At 42.7% G+C, this 22929-nt stretch overlaps 1 protein-coding gene and 1 long non-coding RNA gene across 3 annotated transcripts in view; one reads left to right on the forward strand and one right to left on the reverse strand.

Annotated features, from left to right (window-relative positions):
• Positions 1 to 22929, reverse strand: part of LOC110489401 (CUB and sushi domain-containing protein 3) — a 650169-nt gene that overhangs the window by 167897 nt on the left and 459343 nt on the right. For both annotated transcript variants that reach the window (XM_036971421.1, XM_036971422.1), the window contains exons 29-31: positions 19469 to 19656; positions 18934 to 19128; positions 18424 to 18540 (exon numbers count right to left, since the gene is read on the reverse strand). In XM_036971421.1, the coding sequence (XP_036827316.1) occupies positions 18424 to 18540; positions 18934 to 19128; positions 19469 to 19656 (500 nt within the window). The remainder of the gene's footprint in view (positions 1 to 18423; positions 18541 to 18933; positions 19129 to 19468; positions 19657 to 22929) is intronic.
• Positions 12386 to 19618, forward strand: LOC118946489. The gene is made up of 3 exons (XR_005041341.1): positions 12386 to 12450; positions 12532 to 12566; positions 19482 to 19618. It is a non-coding gene; the product is annotated as an uncharacterized LOC118946489 (long non-coding RNA).

Consider the following 22929-nt stretch of genomic DNA (forward strand, 5'->3'; position numbering starts at 1 on the left):
ACCTTGATTCCTGATAATCGTGGGATATATGTCAGCAGCAACCTTGGGAATATCCTCTGCATTATCATTAACAGCAGACTCGTACATTTCCTCAGTGAAAACAAAGTCCAAATGTCAAATTGGCTTTTTACCAAATTACCGTACAGCAGACCACGTATTCTCCCTGCACAACCTAATTTCCAAACAAACAAACAAAAATAAAGGCAAAGTCTTCTCATGTTTTGTTCATTTCAAAAAAGCGATCAACTCAATTTGGCATGAGAATCTGCTATACAAATGAATGGAAAGCGATGTTGGGGGAAAAACATACAACATTATAAAATCCATGTACACAACCAGCCGTTAACTAAAATTGGTAAAAAAACACACACATTTATTTCCACAGGGCCATGGGGTGAGACACAGATCCAGCTTGAGCCCCACCCTCTTCAAAATAGGTATAAACTAAATGGCAAGGGCACTAGAACAGTCTGCAGCACCCGACCTCACCCTACTAGAATCTGAAATCAAAAGTCTACTGTTTGCTGATGATCTGATGCTTCTGTCCACAGCCAAGGAGTGCCTACAGCAGCACATAGATCTTCTGTGCAGCTTCTGTCAGACCTGGGAACTGACAGTAAATCTTAGTAAGACAAAAATAATGGTGTTCCAAAAAAGGTACAGTTGCCAGGACCACAAACACAAATTCCATCTAGACACAGTTGCCATATGGCACACAAAAAAATATATGTCCCTCGGCCTAAACATCAGCGTCACAGGTAACTTCCTCAAAGCTGTGAACGATCTGAGAGACAAGGCAAGAAGGAACTTCTACCTCATTAAAAGGAACATAAAATTTGACATACCAATTAAGATCTGACTAAAAATACTTGAATCAGATATAGAACCCATTGTCCTTTACGGTTGTGAAGTCTGGGGTCCGCTCACCAACCAAGAATTAATCAAATGGGAGAAACACCAAATTGAGACTCTGCATGCAGAATTTTGCAAAAATACCCTCCACAATGTAAAACACCAAATAATACATGCAGAGCAGAATTAGGACGACACCCGCTAATGATCAAAATCCAGAAAAAAGCCATTAAATTCTGCAGCCACCTAAAATGAAGCAATTCCCAAGCCTTCCATAACAAAGCCATCACCTACAGAGAGACTAACCTGGAGAAGAGTCCCCTAAGCAAGCTGTTCCTGGGGCTCTGTTCACCAACACAAACAGACCTCACAGAGCCCCAGGACAGCAACACAATTAGACCAAACCAAATCATGAGAAAACAAAAAGATAATTACTTGACACATTGGAAATAATTAACAAAAAAACTGAGCAAACTAGAATGCTATCTGGCCCTAAACAGAGATTACACAGTGGCAGAATACCTGACCTCTGTGACCCAAAATTAAGGAAAGCTTTGACTATGTACAGACTCAGTGAGCATAGCCTTGCTATTGAGAAAGGCCTCAGTAGGCAGACCTGGCTCTCAAGAGAAGACAGGCTATGTGCTCACTGCCCACAAAATGAGGTGGAAACTGAGCTGCACTTTTTAACCTCCTGCTAAATGTATGACAATATTAGAGACACATATTTCCCTCAGATTACACAGACCCACAAAGAATTCAAAACCAAATCCAATTTTGATATTCTACCATATCCACTGGGTGAAATACCAGTGTGCCATCACAGCAGCAAGATTTGTGACCTGTTGCCACAAGAAAATGGCAACCAGAACAAACACCATTGTAAATACAACCCATATTTATGTTCATTTATTTTCCTTTTTGTACTTTAACTATTTGCACATCATTACAACACTGTATATAGACATAATATGACATTTGAAATGTCTTTATTCTTTTGGAACTTTTGTGAGTGTAATGTTAACTGTAAATGTTTTTATTGTTTATTATGTTTATTCTATACATATGTTTCCTATGACAATAAAGCCCCTTAAATTGACATTGAAATGTAATTGAGAGAGAGAGAGCGACAGAGCGAGACAGAGGAGGGAGGGAGGGAGGGAGGGAGGGAGGGAGGGAGGGAGGGAGGGAGGGAGGGAGGGAGGGAGGGAGGGAGGGAGGGAGAGTGAGAGCGAGAATATCATGTACTGTTTCTGGTGGTGACAGAGAAATCAGGATAGCCATGCAACACAACAAAGGCAGAAAGAGAGAGAGCGTGATAAGAACAGTGGTAGAATGAATGATAGAAGCAAACAGATAATGTCCAAGTTGCAAAAGAACACATTGGTCTAACTCAGTGTCGTTCTAGATGGACAGTCTATCCTTTATAAAAGCACCTCTTTCTGTCCCTCTCTCTCTCTCTCTCTCTCTCTCTCGCTCTCTCCCTCACCCTCTATCTGTCCCTCTCCCTCAGGATAAAAGCTTCTTATCTCTCTTTCTTCCTCTCCTGCTCTCTCTCTCTCTCTCTCTGAGTGCTGGGTGTGTTGTGTTGTGGAGGGGCCTGGATAGACTATAAGAGCATACTGATCCTCTTTCTTCCTTTTACTCTCTCTCTCTCTCTCTCTCTCTCTCTGAGTGTTGGGTGTGTTTTGTAGGGGCTGGGCTTGAGTGGTAGCATATAAGAGCCTCCAGGCTGTGCCTCGTCTTATCCTCACATTAACATTCCATCCATCTGCAGGATTTGGAGCCTGTCTGTTCTCTCTCTCTCTCTCTCTCGCTCTCTCTCTCTGTACAAAGCAGTCATCAGTCTCTCTGTGTGTTCTACCCACCATCCTCTCCACCGGAGAAGAGCCCTGGACCTCAGGGGCCACACAATGTCAACAGCCCTCCACAGCCCCTCCACAGGGGTCCAGGACAGGCCTCTGAGCCACAGAATCAGACCCAGAACTGACCTGTTTGCCAATGTTTGTAACAATGATGAAAAAAAGTACATTAAATCGCTATTGACTGCCTGTCTGTGGCTTGCTTGTTTGATATGCTATGTAGGCCACAAATAGCTAACTCCCTCCTGAAAAAAGAACATGAAATTGCTAGACAACCTGTTTGTGTCCTGCTTATGTTTGCTTTAGCCTGATGTTACAACAGAGGAGTGACAGCACTAACAATGGAGGAGTGACTGAGCACTGAGCAGCAGCTGAAAAGTGGTAGGCTAGTAGATCCTGCATGCGCAGAAATCTATTTTTTTTGCAACAGCAAGTCGTGTTCCAGAAAATCCGGAACCGCAGCCACTCCGTTAAGGACATAGGGGGCCATTTGGAATGAAGCTGTAGAGATGGCTTACTAATCAGACAAGGACAAACAACTCATCTTAGCCTGTTTGAATGGCTGCTTTAGATAAATGCAGTACATGGACATGTAGAGAAACAGATGACACACAGTATATCATACACAACAGGTCATGCTTCATGGTGATTTGCATTTGGGTGAACTGATGTGTCCTTGGATTGAGATGTCCAAAAAGTCTGGACCAGTACTTAAAATCCACCGATGCCTTTGAAATACTGATCATCTGATATCAATTATTAATCCTGTTAATAATTTATGATCCATGAATAAGACCAATACGTATTTCATCTGCCCACTTTCAGTCTCTCTCTATAATGACATCACTTGGGAACCACCACTGGTGGCAAGAGTTAAAATATCTTTCCCATGACAAAGAAAATAAGTGACATATTCTTTGATTACAGTCAACAGTGAGAAGCACTGAGATATCCATGGTGTGACTGGCTTTCAAGCCAAACACTTTAACATGCTCTTAGTGCCTTCCCTTCTCTCCTGTCTGTTTCTCGTGTGCCTTGAGTTATGTTACACTGGGTTTGATGTTTTCACTCTAGGCTTTCACAGCCTTATCCAGTCTGGTGGGACTCACAGTTAGGGAGAGAGGGAGGGGGAGAGAGTGAAAGAGACAGAGAGACAGAGAGAGAGATCTGATGTAAGAAAATAAACAGATATGGTGTTTGTCCACTGAGAGCTTAGGTCAGCTCACTGAATGCCTTCAGGAGCTACTGGGAAAATAAAAAACTGAGCAATGGAAAGATTTCACTCAAAATCTGCTGAATCACAATTTAAATCCCAAATTCTGCGCAGAATCATCCAAGCCCAAGCCAAACAAGGTATTATAACAACAATGTGAATTCTCCATAAAACAGCTTGGAGCTGCAAGAGCGCTCATCACTCATGCCTCTTTGAATGGACTGACAGTCAGATGGCAATCAGATTAGTTGGTTTGCCATCAGTCTCCAGTTTTGCTGATATTTTACATCCTGGTTTAGTGACTGCAATTGGTCCTCTCCACCACTCTTGAGCTCGAGCTAATACAGTAATAGCACTGTGTTGGTAAGGTTTGAAGGTTCTCTTAACTTTATGAATACATTGTTATTTATTATTACATTATAATGAGTCTTTATATAACCAGTTTTCACATTATTTACAGGAATTCATGAGTGGGCCATGAGAGGTCCAAAATACAGATAGTTTACTCACATTATATATTACATCTTTCCTTACTTAATGTAGTTAATAATATAAAAACACCCCACACACCATTGCACTACAAACTCCTGTTCTTAGTTGTGCGGTGAGGCGGAGATGTCGTATTGGAAAGGCCAATTAATAAACCTTGTTCAAAGTGGAAAGAGAGAGAGTGGGTCAACAAGATTAAGTTCCCCCTTTCAGTTTCAAGTGGAGAACTCTTCTGGTGAGCGAACAGCTCGCCTCACGGGGGAGTTACATCTAGAAATAACCCAGTAGAGATGGATGGATGGAGGAAGGGAGGGAGGAAGCAGCCTTTTACCCTGTACCACACAGATGCCTGGCCTAACACTAAGCAATAAACTAAGCGAGAACCCCACAGAGAGAGGGGAGAGAGAGAGAGAGACGGAGAGAAAGAGAGAGAGAGAGAGAACAAAAGAGAGACAGAGAGATACTGTTTATCACTGCACAATAAAGCACTGCTCTGTTATGGGTGGAAAACCTGATGAACATTAGAATTGGTTTCTGAACATATGAGAGAGGATTGAAAGCGGGGAAAAAAAAGCTCTCAGCCTCCTCGCCATCTCACATCAAAGCACAGGTCAACTATAGGCACCGAACCAAGTGCCAGAAAGCAACAGAAGTAGAAGAAACACAGTCAAGGCCAGCACAGGTATTGAACCAGCATTTGTAGCAACACAGCTATGCAGAGTCTTAGACCGTTACGCCACTCAGGCGCTGTACAACATGACCGGTCGGGAGCTCTTACTACAGTAAGAGCAAAATAATCCTAACAAAATAAAATAATAAAAACCTTAGTGTAACAACTGTTTTAGTAAGTAATACTGAAGTCGTGCACAATTATCAGTTTCTATTTAGGTTTATGTCGCCCATTCATTGTCAGTTAGAGACACAGTAGGGCCCAAAAGCATAATCAGTGCTCTAACTCCCCTTGCGCTGGTCTGGAGCAATGAAGTAGTGATGCAGGGTACTGTACTACACCATAAATTACCTCTAAATCTCGCAGCATAATTTCAAAACTTTTAGTGGAGCAACCACTGTGTAGATGAGGCTGGGTCTAGTCAGGAGATAGATGCTGGTGTAAATGAGGCTGGGTCTAGTCATGTTATGGATGGTGGTGTACCTGAGACTGGGTCTAGTCATGTCATGGATGGGCCTAGTCAGGTTAATCTGGAAGGGCAAGCGACTAGGGGCCGGTGGAAGAGAGTGTCAAGCAGAAGAGGAAAAAGGGGGAGAAGAAAGAAGTTGATTGGGGCCTCTGGTGGAAAGGTGCAAGACATCCCAACAAACTAGATCTGTTTTACATGTCCAGGAATCAGAGCAATAGGCTGTTGGGCACTACCATTTTCCAGGTGGGTTTTTCAGATCACCACATAACCATGGTTTAATGTAAAGCTCTTACAAGATAACAGTTTTTGCTCAGGTTTCCAGACTTTTTGGGAAAGGTGAGAACTGTGAATAGAGGAGTATGAGTCTCTGAGTCAATGGTGGGATGTGGGAAAAGTCCAAATTCGGCAATTTCAGTCAACAGTAAACAGCTCACTCATTCTTAGAGGCTAGGAAAGTATTGGGGAAACTCGAGCATAGTATCAGTGAAGTGGAGGTAAATTCCTATTTACAATTATGGCCTACCGGGGAACAGTGGGTTAACTGCCTTGTTCAGGGGCAAAACAACATATTTTTACCTTGTCAGCTCAGGGTTTCGATCCAGCACTTGTAAGAGCTAGGTTCTTCATGCTTAAGGAGATGGACACTCCAAGCTCCTTCTTTGGTTTGGAAAGACAGACCAGTGAAGCCAAGGGTATGCATTGTCTGCGCTGTCGGATGAGCGGGTGACCTCTGTGGTGGGGGAGATGCAGGAGCGACTGTGGAGTTTTATACTGAGTTGTATAATAGGGGAGGACTGTCTGATCCTATGTGTGCCCAGGTTTTGTTTGCATAACTCTCTAAGCTCTCTCTGGCACAGAAGGATGAAATGGACATTCCCCTATTGTCCCATGAACTGGCAGAGGCCGTAACCCAAATGTCCCCCGACCGTGAACTGGGGGTCGATGGACTCCCAGTAGAGTTTTATAAAAAATTCTGGGAAATAATTGGACTGGACTTCTTTTGCGTGTTGCGTGAGTGTCGACGAGGTAGGAGAGTTGCCTATGAGCTGCCTCTGACTCTCCTGCCCAAAAAAGAGGACTTTTGTGAACTTAAGAACTGGAGGCCTGTGGCATTGCTCTGTGCGGGCTAAAATATACAGTGCCTTGCGAAAGTATTCGGCCCCCTTGAACTTTGCGACCTTTTGCCACATTTCAGGCTTCAAACATAAAGATATAAAACTGTATTTTTTTGTGAAGAATCAACAACAAGTGGGACACAATCATGAAGTGGAACGACATTTATTGAATATTTCAAACTTTTTTAACAAATCAAAAACTGAAAAATTGGGCGTGCAAAATTATTCAGCCCCCTTAAGTTAATACTTTGTAGCGCCACCTTTTGCTGCGATTACAGCTGTAAGTCGCTTGGGGTATGTCTCTATCAGTTTTGCACATCGAGAGACTGACATTTTTCCCATTCCTTCTTGCAAAACAGCTCGAGCTCAGTGAGGTTGGATGGAGAGCATTTGTGAACAGCAGTTTTCAGTTCTTTCCACAGATTCTCGATTGGATTCAGTTCTGGACTTTGACTTGGCCATTCTAACACATGGATATGTTTATTTTTGAACCATTCCATTGTAGATTTTGCTTTATGTTTTGGATCATTGTCTTGTTGGAAGACAAATCTCCGTCCCAGTCTCAGGTCTTTTACAGACTCCATCAGGTTTTCTTCCAGAATGGTCTTGTATTTGGCTCCATCCATCTTCCCATCAATTTTAACCATCTTCCCTGTCCCTGCTGAAGAAAAGCAGGCCCAAACCATGATGCTGCCACCACCATGTTTGACAGTGGGGATGGTGTGTTCAGCTGTGTTGCTTTTACGCCAAACATAACGTTTTGCATTGTTGCCAAAAAGTTCAATTTTGGTTTCATCTGACCAGAGCACCTTCTTCCACATGTTTGGTGTGTCTCCCAGGTGGCTTGTGGCAAACTTTAAACAACACTTTTTATGTATATCTTTAAGAAATTGCTTTCTTCTTGCCACTCTTCCATAAAGGCCAGATTTGTGCAATATACGACTGATTGTTGTCCTATGGACAGAGTCTCCCACCTCAGCTGTAGATCTCTGCAGTTCATCCAGAGTGATCATGGGCCTCTTGGCTGCATCTCTGATCAGTCTTCTCCTTGTATGAGCTGAAAGTTTAGAGGGACGGCCAGGTCTTGGTAGATTTGCAGTGGTCTGATACTCCTTCCATTTCAATATTATTGCTTGCACAGTGCTCCTTGGGATGTTTAAAGCTTGGGAAATCTTTTTGTATCCAAATCCGGCTTTAAACTTCTTCACAACAGTATCTCGGACCTGCCTGGTGTGTTCCTTGTTCTTCATGATGCTATCTGCGCTTTTAACGGACCTCTGAGACTATCACAGTGCAGGTGCATTTATACGGAGACTTGATTACACACAGGTGGATTGTATTTATCATCATTAGTCATTTAGGTCAACATTGGATCATTCAGAGATCCTCACTGAACTTCTGGAGAGAGTTTGCTGCACTGAAAGTAAAGGGGCTGAATAATTTTGCACGCCCAATTTTTCATTTTTTGATTTGTTAAAAAAGTTTGAAATATCCAATAAATGTCGTTCCACTTCATGATTGTGTCCCACTTGTTGTTGATTCTTCACAAAAAAATACAGTTTTATATCTTTATGTTTGAAGCCTGAAATGTGGCAAAAGGTCGCAAAGTTCAAGGGGGCCGAATACTTTCGCAAGGCACTGTATTTGCAAATGTCCTCGATAACAGACTGAAGTCCCATCTGGACTCTATAGTACACAAGGACCAGACATATTGTGTACTGGGATGCTCAATCATGGACAGCTTGTTCTTAATCAGGGATATGTTGGACTTGTCGAGAGTTTCTAATGTGAACTTTGGACTGGTCTCTTTAGACCAAAATAAGACTTTTGATAGAATGGACCATAAGTATCTGTTTAATGTGATGTCTGTGTTTGAGGAAAGGATTTTGGCTTGTGTGAAGATGTATGCTGGACGTCATGTATGGTCAAGTTGGGAGGGGGGCGCCAGTCTGAGTGAGGAGGGGATTAGACAAGGATGCCCTATATCGGGGCAGTTATATACACTAGCCATTAAGCCTTTTTTGGGCCTCCTACGCAAGAGACTGCAGGGAGTGTGCTGGACAGGCATGGGTGTGTTGACAGGCATAGCAGTGGCGGTATATGCAGATGACGTTTCTGTGATGGACAGGGATGGGCAGGACATGCAGGCACTAGAGACTAGTCTGAAGGTGTAGGAGGGAGCTTTGTCAGTGAAGGTGAACTGGGGCAAGAGCAAAACTCTGTTATGTGGGGCATTGAGGGATTTGCAGTGGGGTTGTGAAGGGCTTAACATTTTGGGGGTGTACCTGGACTTGGAGAGGTGGGTCACAAAGAACTGGGTGGGGCTTTCACAAGCAGTGGTGTCAAGATGTAGGTGTAGGCCAGGTGTAGGTGGCTCCTGTCCCAAGTGTCATATAGAGGTAGGGTGCTGATAATCAACAAGCTGGCGGCATCCTCCCTGTGGAATAAACTGGTTGTCCTCAACCTGGTGGATTGTTTCTGTTCACCGGCTGAGGGTGTCAGTGTTGTACATGTCCGTCCACGAAGAAGGACAAGGCCTGGTGGAACTGGAAAGCAGGGTGGCTGCATTCCGACTAAAGGCGGCGCAGAGACTGCTGTACCATACTGATGTCGACTGGAAGGAACCTGCATGCATGCTGCTGCCAAAGGGGGAGGGGCCACCAATGTTTCCGCCACTGCAGGTGACGGCAGAAACTGGGGACTGGCAAGGGGGTATGGGGACTTGTTGGACTTTAACACTCTGAGCCTGGGTAGTTTGAGTGTGTGGGAGCAGTGGTGTAAAGTACTTAAGTAAAAATACTTGAAAGGGTTAGGGTTAGTTTAAAAAAAAAAACTTTTACTTCACTACACTACAATCCTAAAGAAAATTATATACTTTTTAGTCTACATTTTCCCTGGCAACCAAAATACTCGTTACATTTTGAATGCTTAGCAGGACAGGACAATTATCAAATTCACACACTTATCAAGAGAACCTGGTCATCCCTACTGCCTCTGATCTGTTGGACTCACTAAACACATGCTTCGTTTGTAAATTATGTCTGAGTGTTGGAGCGTGCCCCTGGCTATCAGCAAATTAAGTAAACAAGAAAATTATGCTCTCTGGTTTGCTTAATATAAGGAATTTGAAATGATTCACACTTTTACTTTTACTTTTGATGTTTAAATATATTTCAAACCAAATATTTTTTTACTTTAAATCAAGTAGTATTTTCTGGGTGACTTTCACACTTTTACTTGAGTCATTTTCTATTAAGGTATCTTCACTTTTACTCAAGTATGAGAATTGGGAACGTTTTCCACCACTGGGTGGGAAGTAAAATCCTTTACAAGCTCTGCATTAAGGTGAGGAACATTAGGAACCTAACAGGAGTGAAGGCACATCAGTGGCAGGGGGTATGTGGGGCAGAGAGTATAGTGGGTTTTAGATAGAGGGGGCTCTACAAACCCCCAGTACCAAAGAGGTCAGGGGACCTCCAGTAGAGGGTTCTACATGGAACCCTGGCCATTAATAGCTTGTTGGCAAGGGGCGACGCGGGAGTCGGACAGGGGTGTCCTTTCTTTGTCATGAGTGAAACTGTGCATCATGTGTTTTCTGTGTGCGCCAGGTTAATGCCATTAATGTTTTTGTTGGAATGTCTGTTTGAGCCAAATGCGTGTTGTTAAATTTTCTGTTTGCTCAGACAAAGTTGGCTATTTGGCTAACAAGGAGAAACAGGGTCAAAGGTGGGACCCTTTACTATTATTTAATGGGACGGTCTCTGTGCGCCTTAGGGTGGAATTTGAATTCTATAAAATGATAAAAAGTGCAGAGATGTTTCAGGAGATATGATGTGTCGGGGAGGCCGTCTGTATAGCTGGAGAAGATGGGTTAGATATACTGTTTTAGAAGTGATGAGGGATATTCTCTCTCTCTCTCTCTCTCTCTCTCTCTCTCTCTCTCAAGCCTGTGTTGCACAAAGAGTCAACAATGGCATACCACAATAGTGGTAAATGTTCAATAGTTTAATGGCATGGGTTAATGTTTCTCTCTTTTAACTAACATGCACATCAACTCAATTATGCAACAACTAGACAGCTCAGTCAATATAATGCAATTTCTGTATTATTTCAGACTTTTTTCTTCTCCAAACTCAGGTGCTCTGACAGCAGATGTTTGAAAGTATTGAAATGTGCAAATATGTCCGTTTGCCACTTTGGGTTGGTATTAAGGGGCGACAGGTAAGAGCATTGGGCCAGTAAACGAAAGGTCACTATTTCTACTCTCCGAGCTGGCAAGTTAATCGCCAACAACAACTGCTCCACGGGTTCCGATAATGTGGATGTCGATTGAGGCAGCCCACATCACCTCTCTGATTCAGAGGGTTTGGGTTAAAAGAGGGAAACACATTTTGGTTGAATGCCTTCAGTTGTGCTACTGACTAGGTTTTCCATTTCCCTTATTAGCCTTAAATGGGCTGGAGATGATGGCAGACAGCCCATCAGTAAAAAAACAACATAATGATGAAATGATTCCCTTGGTAACAGCAGTAGTAATCATGTGGTGGAAGTGTGTGCTTTCGTGCGTCTATGTTTTGTGTGTGTGTTCTGCTGCCTGGCATTGCAGTCATCTACTGTTTTTGGGACTGTAAATGTCAATGTAATATATTATATATTATTTTATTTGATGCTAATTGCGAATAATGCATCCCCCAGGTTGTTTAGTAACAGGTTTAATCCAAATCAATTACCTTTTAACACCAGAATAACCTGAATGAGTGAGAGAAAAAGGTGATAGACCAAAAAAGGACAGGATTTATACGACTATACAAACGTAATCTCCAATTAAAGGGATAGTTCACCCAAATGTGAGTGGAATGACGTGGTAGGAGAAGTGGAAGATCTCTCCATTGATTTTACATGGTGTGTCCGAGGCCAGAGAGAGAGTGAGAGAAAGAGATAGGGGGGCAGAAAGGGGTGAGAGAGAAAGAGAGTGATGGGAGAGAGAGAGAGAGAGAGAGAGAGAGAGAGAGAGAGAGAGAGGAGGGGAGAGAAGCACTTCCACTCTCTGCTCTCTCTCCTTCTACATTAATCATCTGCTAGACCAAACTTGTCATTGTCTGAAATATTGCTGCTGTCATTCTTTGTGACAGAATAATGAAACATAAAAAAATTGCTGCAGAACAGTGCATTCTTTAACATTGGTGGCTCTGGGTTCGGGGGAAACTAATGAATGGGTGAGTGGTAGGGATGGGCATTTGACCTTTTTGGACTGTTTGAGTACTTGCATGATTTCTTTTTGAGTACTCCCCCCCCACCGCCAAAAAGAAGAAGCTATTTTTAGAACAGAAGACCAGCACAAAAAAAAAGTGGATTTATCTACATGCCAACAGTGCGCAACAATGCCTAATTTATCATAACCATTACAGATAACAAATCCTAATTGCTAAATTGCCTCATATATATTCAGTCAATAAAAAACAAGTGCCATTTTCATACATTGGAACTGTAATATCAACGTTTTGTATTGTTACGTTCCCCAGTTTCTGTGTTGTTGTGGGTTTGTATGTGTGTGTATTTCAGGAAATGGCTTCCTGGAATCCTAAAGCAGCTGACTGGTCAGCTCCATTGCTGATTGGAGCTCTGACCCCTCCCTCTTGTCAGGGGAAACAGCTGTCTCTTCAATTACCAACTCCTTCTCCAGCTAGATAAAAGCCAGTGTTCCTCCCTCAGGAAGGAGAGCTTATTTTTGTGTCCTGTGTTGGTTTTGTTGATATTATTTTGTAGCTGCTCCTTCAGAGGTATGTGTATGCCAATAGGACATAGTGTTTTTAGTTAACTGAAATTGTTCACTTAAATTATTCTGTTTCATTTGTTCCCAGGGGGGGAAGGCGTGCCAGGTGGTGCTTAAGGTTAGGTAAGAAGTGGGAAGGCAGGTAAGGTAGGAGAGGGGACTCTAACTTTTACTATCTTTGCTTTGGTTCCATCCAGACCCTTTTCCCCACATTACTGTGTTAAGGAATAATACATTTTCTGTAAATTGTATTTTTCTCTGCTTCTGTCGTACTTCCCCGCACCTACGATCACATACTGTTTTCACTCCACGGGGAGTTGAGATGTAGCGGGGTGTTGTGTTCCCAAGAGGAGTACGTAACAATATTATATCGTTGAACAAAGTATGTCAAAAATACACATTTTTCGGACTTACAAACCAAAACAGGTCTTCCTTTTGATTTACAGACGTTTGAGTTTATTCTGTTCTTTGGAATTTCCTAAAATAGATTAAAATAACCATATTGGATACTGCATGGCGATGCATTATGGCCACGACATCTGCTTGAGTGGGTCTGTTAAACTCTGACGCCCTCTGGTGACATTTTCTAAACTACGCATAATATTGTATACTACCCTAATAAAATGTTGGTTTCAAGTCCTACAAACACGGTTTAGTACTGTTAGTAAGGTAAGAAGTATGGGATTCAGATAAAGGTGTTTGTGACTACCACGGAGCCGATTTAATTAAATATATATATATACATAAAAAATCCCCATGTTGTGGAATAAAACATTTGAAAGTCTAGGTTTGAGATAAAATATGTCACCAGCTACTGTTCCAAAATGAATTCTCAGATCTTTACCTAATTGTGGTGCTCTAGACATGCACAAATTCCCATTGGCACACAGCCATTTTAAAGGTGCAGGGCTTGCGCAAAGTGCCATACCTTCATGTTGTGTGTTAAAGGAATGAGGAGAAAGCTGAAGTCTCTACCTAGACTAGTCTCTATATGTATATATATACTGTATGCTATGTCTGATTTCCAGTTCGTCCACTAGATTGCAGTGGGAGATCACATGACGTCTCTTTGCCACTTGAAACCAGTTGTATCTGATTTGGGTAGTGAGTGAGTCACTATGCCTTAATGGTTGAACGGATTTAAGCCTGACATCTTAAAAATGACCTTAGCAATCAGCGCTTTCAAGTTCTGGATTTGTTTTCATTTTTAAATAAGACACAGACAGTTGAAGAAACTTAACTTATTTTACCACTCACTTTTCCTATTGTAAGCTAGATAAACAGTGCATGTGGAGGATGCATACAATGTAATGTGGATGGAGAAGGAAATGCAATGACCATCAGGGTGTACCCTTTCCATGCATACTAAATGTTTACACTTTTGGTGACTTGATCTACATTACAAACTTTACGGCCTTTATGGGGGGTTATTATGCTAGCAGTAAGATTTGAGTTTGATTTACAAAAATACAAGGCCTGTAGCTTTCAAATGACGTGTCACTTTCTATTTTCTGATTATAAAAAAAATATTTAACACTAAAAACATGTTTTTTTAATATAAACTTTATTTAACCAGGTAGGCCAGTTGAGAACAAGTTCTCATTTACAACTGTGACCTGCCCAAGATAAAGCAGAGCAGTGCGACAAAAACAACACAGAGTTACACATAAACAAACGTACAGTCAATAACACGATTGATAAATCTATGTAGAGTGTGTGCAAATGTAGAAGATTAGGGAGGTAAGGCAATAAATAGGCCATAGAGGCAAACAAATGTAGAGCAGTGAACCCATAGGATTAACACTTTACCTCAGAAAGGCTAGCTCTGAGTCTGAGCCACCTTCAGAGTAGGAGTGCTGATCTAGGATCTCGTATTATTAAGAGATGTCACAAATGTACTGTGCCGATTCCAGCAAAAACTTCAGCTATTGTCCCAGACGACTAAGCTGGTTGCAATGACTTCATTACTGCAACCAGTTATCCCGCTGGGCTAGTGAAATGAGAATTCAGCCTTCCCACCGTTAGCATTGTTTGTCAGAGGGAACAAACTGCGATGCCTGCATCTTGTAACAATCTGTTTGTGTGTGTGTATGTGTGTGTATGCATCTGTGTATGTGTCCGTCTGTGTGTGTGGGTGAGTGCATTTATATGCATCTGTGTATGAGTATGTATGTGTGTGTGTGTGTTTGTGCATGCGTCCATGGAAGTGTGTATGTCTTTCTGTGTGTGTGTGTGTGTGTGTTGTGGTCCCTTGCTACTGAAGTTCTACCAGTGATTTATGTCCAGAATGTGCTGCTTACAGTGATCAAAGATCAGGTCAATCAAAACCAATGGCAGATAAAGCAGAGGTGTACAAAAGACGCTGTCTAAGACTACTGTCTATGTTAATGTCCATGATACCTATTACCTTCAGATGAAAATCCAATGAAATCACTGAACCTTGGCTCCCCGTTAGCTCCCTGTTAGCTCCCCGTTTGCTCCCCGTTTGCTCCAGGGTTGCTCCCCGTTAGCTCCCCGTTAGCTCCCCGTTTGCTTCCCGTTTGCTCCCCGTTTGCTCCCCGTTAGCTCCAGGGTTGCTCCCCGTTTGCGCCCCGTTAGCTCCAGGGTTGCTCCCCGTTAGCTACCCGTTTGCTCCCCGTTTGCTCCCCGTTTGCTCCCCGTTTGCTCCCCGTTAGCTCCAGGGTTGCTCCCCGTTAGCTCCAGGGTTGCTCCCCGTTTGCTCCCCGTTTGCTCCCCGTTTGCTAACGTTAGCTCCAGGGTTGCTCCCCATTTGCTCCCCGTTTGCTCCCCGTTTGCTAACGTTAGCTCCAGGGTTGCTCCCCGTTTGCTCCCTGTTTGCTCCCCGTTAGCTCCAGGGTTGCTCCCCATTTGCTCCCCGTTTGCTCCCCGTTTGCTAACGTTAGCTCCAGGGTTGCTCCCCGTTTGCTCCCCGTTTGCTCCCCGTTAGCTCCAGGGTTGCTCCCCATTTGCTCCCCGTTTGCTCCCGTTAGCTCCAGGGTTGCTCCCTGTTTGCTCCCCGTTTGCTCCCCGTTAGCTCCAGGGTTGCTCCCCGTTAGCTCCAGGGTTGCTCCCCGTTTGCTCCCCGTTGGCTCCCCGTTGGCTCCCAGTTGGTCGTGCATTACAAACCTACATCTCGGGAACAAACTTCCCTATCTCCAATATATTTATGTCTTTATTGATCTTGTTCAGGTGAATTGTATTAGTGTTTTTCAATGGGAGAAGTGAACCTGAAGCTTTACAGTCTTCACTTGGACCAAACACCGGAGCTAGAACAGGCTTACTAACGCTCTCCTGAATCCTGGCACATTTCAGATAACCTTGTCTTCAGATGTGTCTACCCCAAAAGTCTATGTGACAGAGATATGCTATGTAGCTTGTGACAGAACAATGCTTGCATATTTTAATATAGTGATTAGAGCACATTCTGCCAATTGTAGCCAGCAATCAATTATCCTCCACATTGTTTACTAAGCCTGAGAGTTTCAAATCCAATGTAATAATCATATCATATTAAATGACTGATACTCATTACATTATACTGTGGAGGTATCGGGGTAATAGGACACACACACACACACACACAAACAAAGTCTATAAATAAACGCAATGCGTTCTATGGACATGGATATAGACATTTATAATAGTTACAGCCAGAGACAACAGCTAACAGTACAGAGTGAGTGTTAAGAAGGGCTGTTGAAGAGTCAATCCCCTTTGAGCAAATCCACACCACAAAACAGCCAGGCTTTTTGTATCCGGCTTTAGAGAACAAATGCACTCCTTTTAAATGGATATCTCTGGGTTTCAGAGAGCAGTATTGTGAACTCCGAGTTAGAGGACTGACAGGACTGGGTCACAGAGGGATAGAAATGAGAAATAATCCTCACAACAATCCTTCCCATTGCCCCCCACTGTCTGAGCAAAACTCTACTGAGTAACCTGAGTTATATCTGTATTGTGTTTGGCACACATAATCAACTCTTTTCTTTCAAACAATCAGCTTTAAAGCACATTAATAGACTAATGGTGGTGAAGCTTAAAACATTAAGTGTAACAGTGAGATAAATATTTGTTAAATAACATTTGTTGTTGTTACCTGTAGGTCTAAGCCCTTAGATCACAATATCTGGCTAACATATGGAATTGTTATAATATGATTATACAATGCATCATTTAGCCACCTGATTTAGGATTTTAGGACCCCAGTAGGTATCAGAAGTTTTTTTTTGATGGAAGATTGAATTTGGCCTTTATTGCTATAGCTCATAGAAACACATGAAATAACACGGGTACATGGCAAAACAGACAGTCCAAAAATAAATCACAAGGATCAAGATTTTGAAGTGTCTGTCCTATATCTGAGAGATATAAGAAAAACAACAACAAAAAATTTGACCCATGTTTTGTCACGTTATTCGTGGCACATTTGACCCCCAATGCACTTTCTGCTATTTTTACAGCCTGATACTGGGTTACCTTCAGACTTTTGTGTTTGTGAGAGTCGCCTTTTTCGATATTGGTGACACATTAGTTTGTAGCTCCAATGGTTTGGTCTATCTAGACTGTCGGTTTTGTGAGAAGACCTCTTCAAAATGAGGACGTCCATGACAGAGTTCAGACGACTGTCGTAAAGCTTGTGGATGCTGTAGAGTCAACACTGTCGTGTTTGTGAGAGTCTCATCTTTCATTGGTGTTGACTTGTTAGTTTGTAGCTCACACGGATTGGGTTTTACAGACGATTGTGACAATTGTACAGATCCTATTGTGTAGAAAAAGGCCACTTTCACAAGCCCCATGTTATGGAATAGGCACAAAGAGAGGATTGAGTTGCAGCAACGACAACAGAGACAGGCCATGGTTGCTGTCCAAATGTAACACAATTGACTTTTCTACTACATTGTTTTCGCTGATTGATTAAGATACGCAGTGTAAATCAAGTGCAACGGTATTGTAACACTTTGCAATATAACAAGCTAGCATGCTGAAACATGTCTATCTTTTCATTAAATTTACAGGGTTAACTCCCATAACACGATGCATTGAAGACTATTGGAAGAGAGACCAATCAGTGAAAAACAGTCATCCTAACCACATGAAAGGAAATATGAGCATTAGAATAAAGTTTTGGAGTCGATATAATTATCAAATACAGTGTGCTACATCCCAATTAATGGGTAATGGGTGTTGGATAGAGAAACAGTTGAAGACAGACAGATCACATCCACCTGATGTAAAATCACTATTATGCCCCACCCTCTGGTGAGTCCTAATGCCAATAAAAAGCTTTTTAAAACTGCACGTCACAGCAAATCGACGGCTTGTTGCCTAGTTACAAGTGCGCACCACTTTGCTGTTTCTGACCCTGCACATTTTACAGCGAATCCTAATAAAGTAGGACACATCTAATTCATCCACTGAAGGTTTTCTTACAGCCACCTCTGAGGGACTATACTGATGAAAGAAGGAAATGGGATGAAGAACACAAAAATATTTATACAGCAGAAGCCAATGTCATCAAATCGTGGCCTAATGTCAAGATGAAATGGTAACATTTTCCCAAAGCGATGATGGATGTGTTGAACTTTTTCAACTTCGATGTTTTGCTTTAAAAATGCATGAAATTGAAATCTGCTATGAAGCAAAGAAGACTGCTACAGTATTTTCATTGAAGTCCATCTTTTGTTAAAAAATAAGTTCACAGACTGTCATGAATTCCCACCACATTGATCTTATTTCACACCAAGGGTCTCAACGTTTAAGTTTATGCTGTATGTGTCCTTACCAAACTTAGGTGGCACGGAGTTGGCAGCAAAATCTGTCTTTTACGAAAGACTGTTATGAGTTCATGCCACCTCCAGCATATGTCACACCAAACATATCCCAAGCACAAGTGTCAGGATGTGTGTCCTTACCAAAGTCCCGAGCTTATCAAGGTCATTTCACTCAAATTTGAATGAATTGTATAACCTTGTGTACTTACCGAACTCTCGTGGCACGGAGATGGAGTACACACAGCTGTGTCCTGAGGTGTAGTTGCGGGGGAAGTTAGGAGACAGCACCGTGCCCTCTGACCCTGTGGAACGACTCCCACACGGTGCTGGGGAACAAAAACAGACACACAAAGCACCGCTCAACTTCTAATGTACCTCTCCGAAGGAGCATCTAGCTCACATTTATTCAATGCATTGGCCATGCAAAGTCTTCCAGAAACGAGCAGCATGGAACACACACAAGGATTACACAGACAGCTTAGCAGTCTGGTCTTATGATTCTTTCGTGTGCTTACATGTGTGCTGTAAGTCACATTGATTGTTTTACAGTGGCTACTACAACTTTTGGGCAATCCCCACAAATTGTTTTATTGGATTTTTCTCCCAGCTCAGTAAACATCCTAACAGATTTATTTCCGTTAGTACACTGCTATGACCATATCTAACGGCCTTTCTCTAGCTTCAACCGGTAGGCCTATGTCAGTATGCATGTTTTGTACCTTGACAGCTGGGCAGCACCCTGTTCCAGCCGGGCCTGCCGTCGTCCCCCATGATGCAGGTGAGCGTGGAGTAGCCCTGGAGAACGTAGCCCGACTCGCAGTAGAACGTCACGGTGGAACCCAGCTTGTAGTCGCTGCCCAGCCTGGTCCCGTTCATCACACTGCCTGGATCAAAGCACGACTCACGCAGTTTGGCTGAAGAGGGGAAAGATATATATATATACACATACAGTATATGCTGTATATAACAAATAATCTTCAACAGTAGTGTGAACATGAGATGCAAACAGGTAACACAGGCAGTGAGGGAGTTTCTTTGTTGAAAGATGTTGAGGAGAGTTTAACAAAACTCCTAATTCAAATGCTAAAACATTGTATCCACCTCTACTACCAGAATACTGTGGATAGAAAGCATTTGGATTCTCATTACACATTCTGCGCATACAAAACAATGAAAGGAAACTATGCACATTTCTGATGTTGGTATAGGAACCAATCTAAACAGCTAAGCAGAAACGTTCCTCTGTCCTACTACCTTTGTATTCCAGGTGGAAACCGGTGTAGCTGACAGAGCCATCGCTGCGGAAAGCCAGGTGCATGGTGTTGGAGCTGCTCTCGATCCTCTCCGGAAGCTTGCTGTCCTGAAAGCTACCAATCAGAGGGCTGTTGCTGTCTGGTCCGTCGTAGATATACAGGAAGTCATAGTTGGGCTCAATGCTGAAACTAGAGGGAGGGATAGAGAGAGAGTAAGAGAGAAAGAGACAAATCAGATCAAAGACTCCATCCAATTCCCCCGCCATACCATATCTGGAGGAGTGTGTTCTTTTTTTAGAAAACCCTTTCAGAGAAACTCTCTCTCTCTTTCTGCTGAGCTTGTTTGGGTTTCAATACATCTGTCTGTGTGCCGTATACAGTAATACATCAAATCAAATCGGCAGAGATGACTAGAAACTATTGTCTGCTTTCATGTCCTTGTATGCACGGTTGAGGTGGGAGGTTAGCGACAACACTCGAAAGGCCCCGCGATTCACACATTGACACACAGTGACAGATGCCTCAGATGCCTGTGTCCACCCAATGCCACAGATAGATGATCTGAGGAATCTATTCATTGCTGTAACCTCTCCTCTCTATGGGTCTCAGCTGTGGAGCCGGACAACATGATGATATCCCCCTTTTCCCAGTTAGCGGTTGCTAGCGCTCCATTAATTTCCCTTATCTGTTCTGTGGGAAAAAGCTAACACTAAGGACGCTAGCATCTATAAATACCCGGGGAGTGTAATTGCTTTGGTATAGTCAAAGATGAGGCACTTATCCTATTGAGCTGCAACCTCATCACAAAAGTTTTTCTACTAACAGCTCCTCTCCCATGCTCCGCATTTCCGATAATGTGTGTGTGTGTGTGTGTGTGTGTGTGTGTGTGTGTGCATTTTCTCTATCAGGGAAGTTCATTTACATAAGAGAGATTTGGAGGTGTATTTTCTTTAATACTATTTCTGAAAGAGTACGCTAAGTGGTATTGCCACACTTCAATGAGCCTGTGTCTAAGGCTAAGGGCTCATTGTAAGATAATAGAAATCCAAACATGCTCTACACCATATTAATAAAGTCATTAAATGTTGATAACCAGATGTGTTCAGATGGTTTTATTAGCTTAGCCTCTGGAGCTGTCACTCAACCAATTTTACTTGATAGCTAGCAAATATGTGGCGAAGATAATACCCAATTTGGTGACAATGACAATGAAATCCAAATTTGCCACCTTGCCAATGCAATGGGTCCCTTTTTACTATATAATATTACACTGGTGCAGTTACAAAGGGTGTCCCCCAGGGCTAGGTGCTGGGCCTCCTTATTCCTCACCATGTCAACCCTGACTTTTTTACAATATATTATTATTAATTTTCTCTATTTTTATTGGTAACATATTTAATGTGGTGGTCTTTTTGGGGGAGAATAGTGTCAGTAATGGAGTGTGTAATAGTCGTCTGTGAGACGAAAAGGAACAAAAGGCTTTTCATTAGAGAACCCGGGTTAACCCTGTACCACGTCCCACTGCCAATAGCCACTTTTCCACTGCACTGTGTTATTTACTTCATTGTGTTGTGGGATAGGACCATTCAAATGAGAAGAGAGCTCACTTTACACACCAGATGAAACTGTCTAACTGGTGGGACCAAAATCGCTGCCTGATACTGGTCGCTTGAAAACAGCTGTGTCCTCATCACTGCAGTGGCTTGCTTTTAGCTCAAACATAAAACATTACTTTTTCAATACAACTAAGGAGATATTACCTTTAACTCACCCCCCCCCCCCCCTCTCTCTCTCTCTCTCTCTCTCTCTCTCTCTCTCTCTAAATCTCTCTCTCTCTCTCTCTCTCTCTAAATCTCTCACCCTTAGTCCTCAATCTCTCTCTCTAAATCTCTCATCCTTAGTCCTCAATGTCTCAATCTCTCACCTTTAGTCCTCAATCTCTCTCTCTCAATCTCTCACCCGTAGTCCTCAATCTCTCTCTCTCAATCTCTCACCCGTAGTCCTCAATCTCTCTCTCTCAATTTCTCACCTTTAGTCCTCAATTTCTCTATCTCTCAATCTCTCACCCTTAATCCTCAATCTCTCTCTCTGTCTCTCTCACACACCCTTAGTCCTCACACTCTCTCTCACGCTTAGTCCTCAATTTCTCACACACACACACACACACACACACACACACACACACACTCCTGATTAGGATTTCACAGCCTCATGTCTGGCACAGAGCGGGCTGCCAAGGGACAGGTACGTGGCTGCATCACACTTTGATGCAGACAGGAGCAGGAGGAGCTGGCTGCTGGTAGGGGAAAGGCAGGGGGAGGCCTCATCTCACAGCTTTAAGTTAGAGGTTTAACTTGTGGCAGCAGCGGTAACATCTGTCAGCTATACACCACACTGTGTAGCCTATCGGCAGTCAAACCTAACCCCGTTTTGACCTTTGCCCCTGTCTGCCATGGAAGGCCCCTGCGCCTGCTCAAGCCTTGCCGCCGCCAAAGGTTAAATGAAGAAATGTACGCAATTTAGGTGTGAAACACATTAAGTTCTTGCTTTGTTCTTCTATTAATTGGCTGCATCAGTCAACGCAGGCCGAGATGTCTTGATACAGCACCTTAAAAGTGGGGAGTTGAGAAAGGTCAAAGCAAGGAAGTCCAGCTGGGGAAGCTAATTACCCGCCGAACACATGAATTGCATCTTAATATAACAGTGATAGCAGTTAGCAGAGATCGTTGTATAATCACCTCACACCCCTCAATGTGATTGTGACAAAATTCCCATTAATGTCCACCTTGCGTGCATGTGTACATTCAGTGGAACTAATAGGGAGAGTAGGCCTTAATCACTTCGGAGAAAACTAGCACCTACAGTTGAAGTCGGAAGTTTACATACACTAAGGTTGGAGTCATTAAAACTCGTTTTTCAACCACTCCACAAATCTATTGTTAACAAACTATAGTTTTGGCAAGTCAATTAGGCCATCAACTTTGAGCATAACAATAGTAATTCTTCCAACAATTGTTTACAGACAGATTATTTCACTTATAATTCACTGTATCACAATTCCAGTAGGTCAAAAGTTTACATACACTAAGTTGACTGCCTTTGAACAGCTTGGAAAATTCCAGAAAATGTTGTCATGGCTTTAGAAGCTTCTGATAGGCTAATTGACATCATTTGAGTCAATTGGAGGTGTACCTGTGGATGTATTTCAAGGCCTGCCTTCAAACTCAGTGCCTCTTTGCTTGACATCATGGGAAAATCAAAAGATATCAGCTAAGACCTCAGAAAAATTATTGTAGACCTCCTCAAGTCTGATTCATCCTTGGGAGCAATTTCCAAATGCCTGAAGGTACCACGTTCATCTGTACAAACAATAGTACACAAGTATAAACACCATGGGACCATGCAGCCGTCGTACTGCTCAGGAAGGAGACGCTTTCTGTCTCCTAGAGATGAAAGTATTTT

This window comes from Oncorhynchus mykiss, chromosome 32 (genome assembly GCF_013265735.2).
Source record: "Oncorhynchus mykiss isolate Arlee chromosome 32, USDA_OmykA_1.1, whole genome shotgun sequence".
Lineage (NCBI taxonomy): Eukaryota > Metazoa > Chordata > Actinopteri > Salmoniformes > Salmonidae > Oncorhynchus > Oncorhynchus mykiss.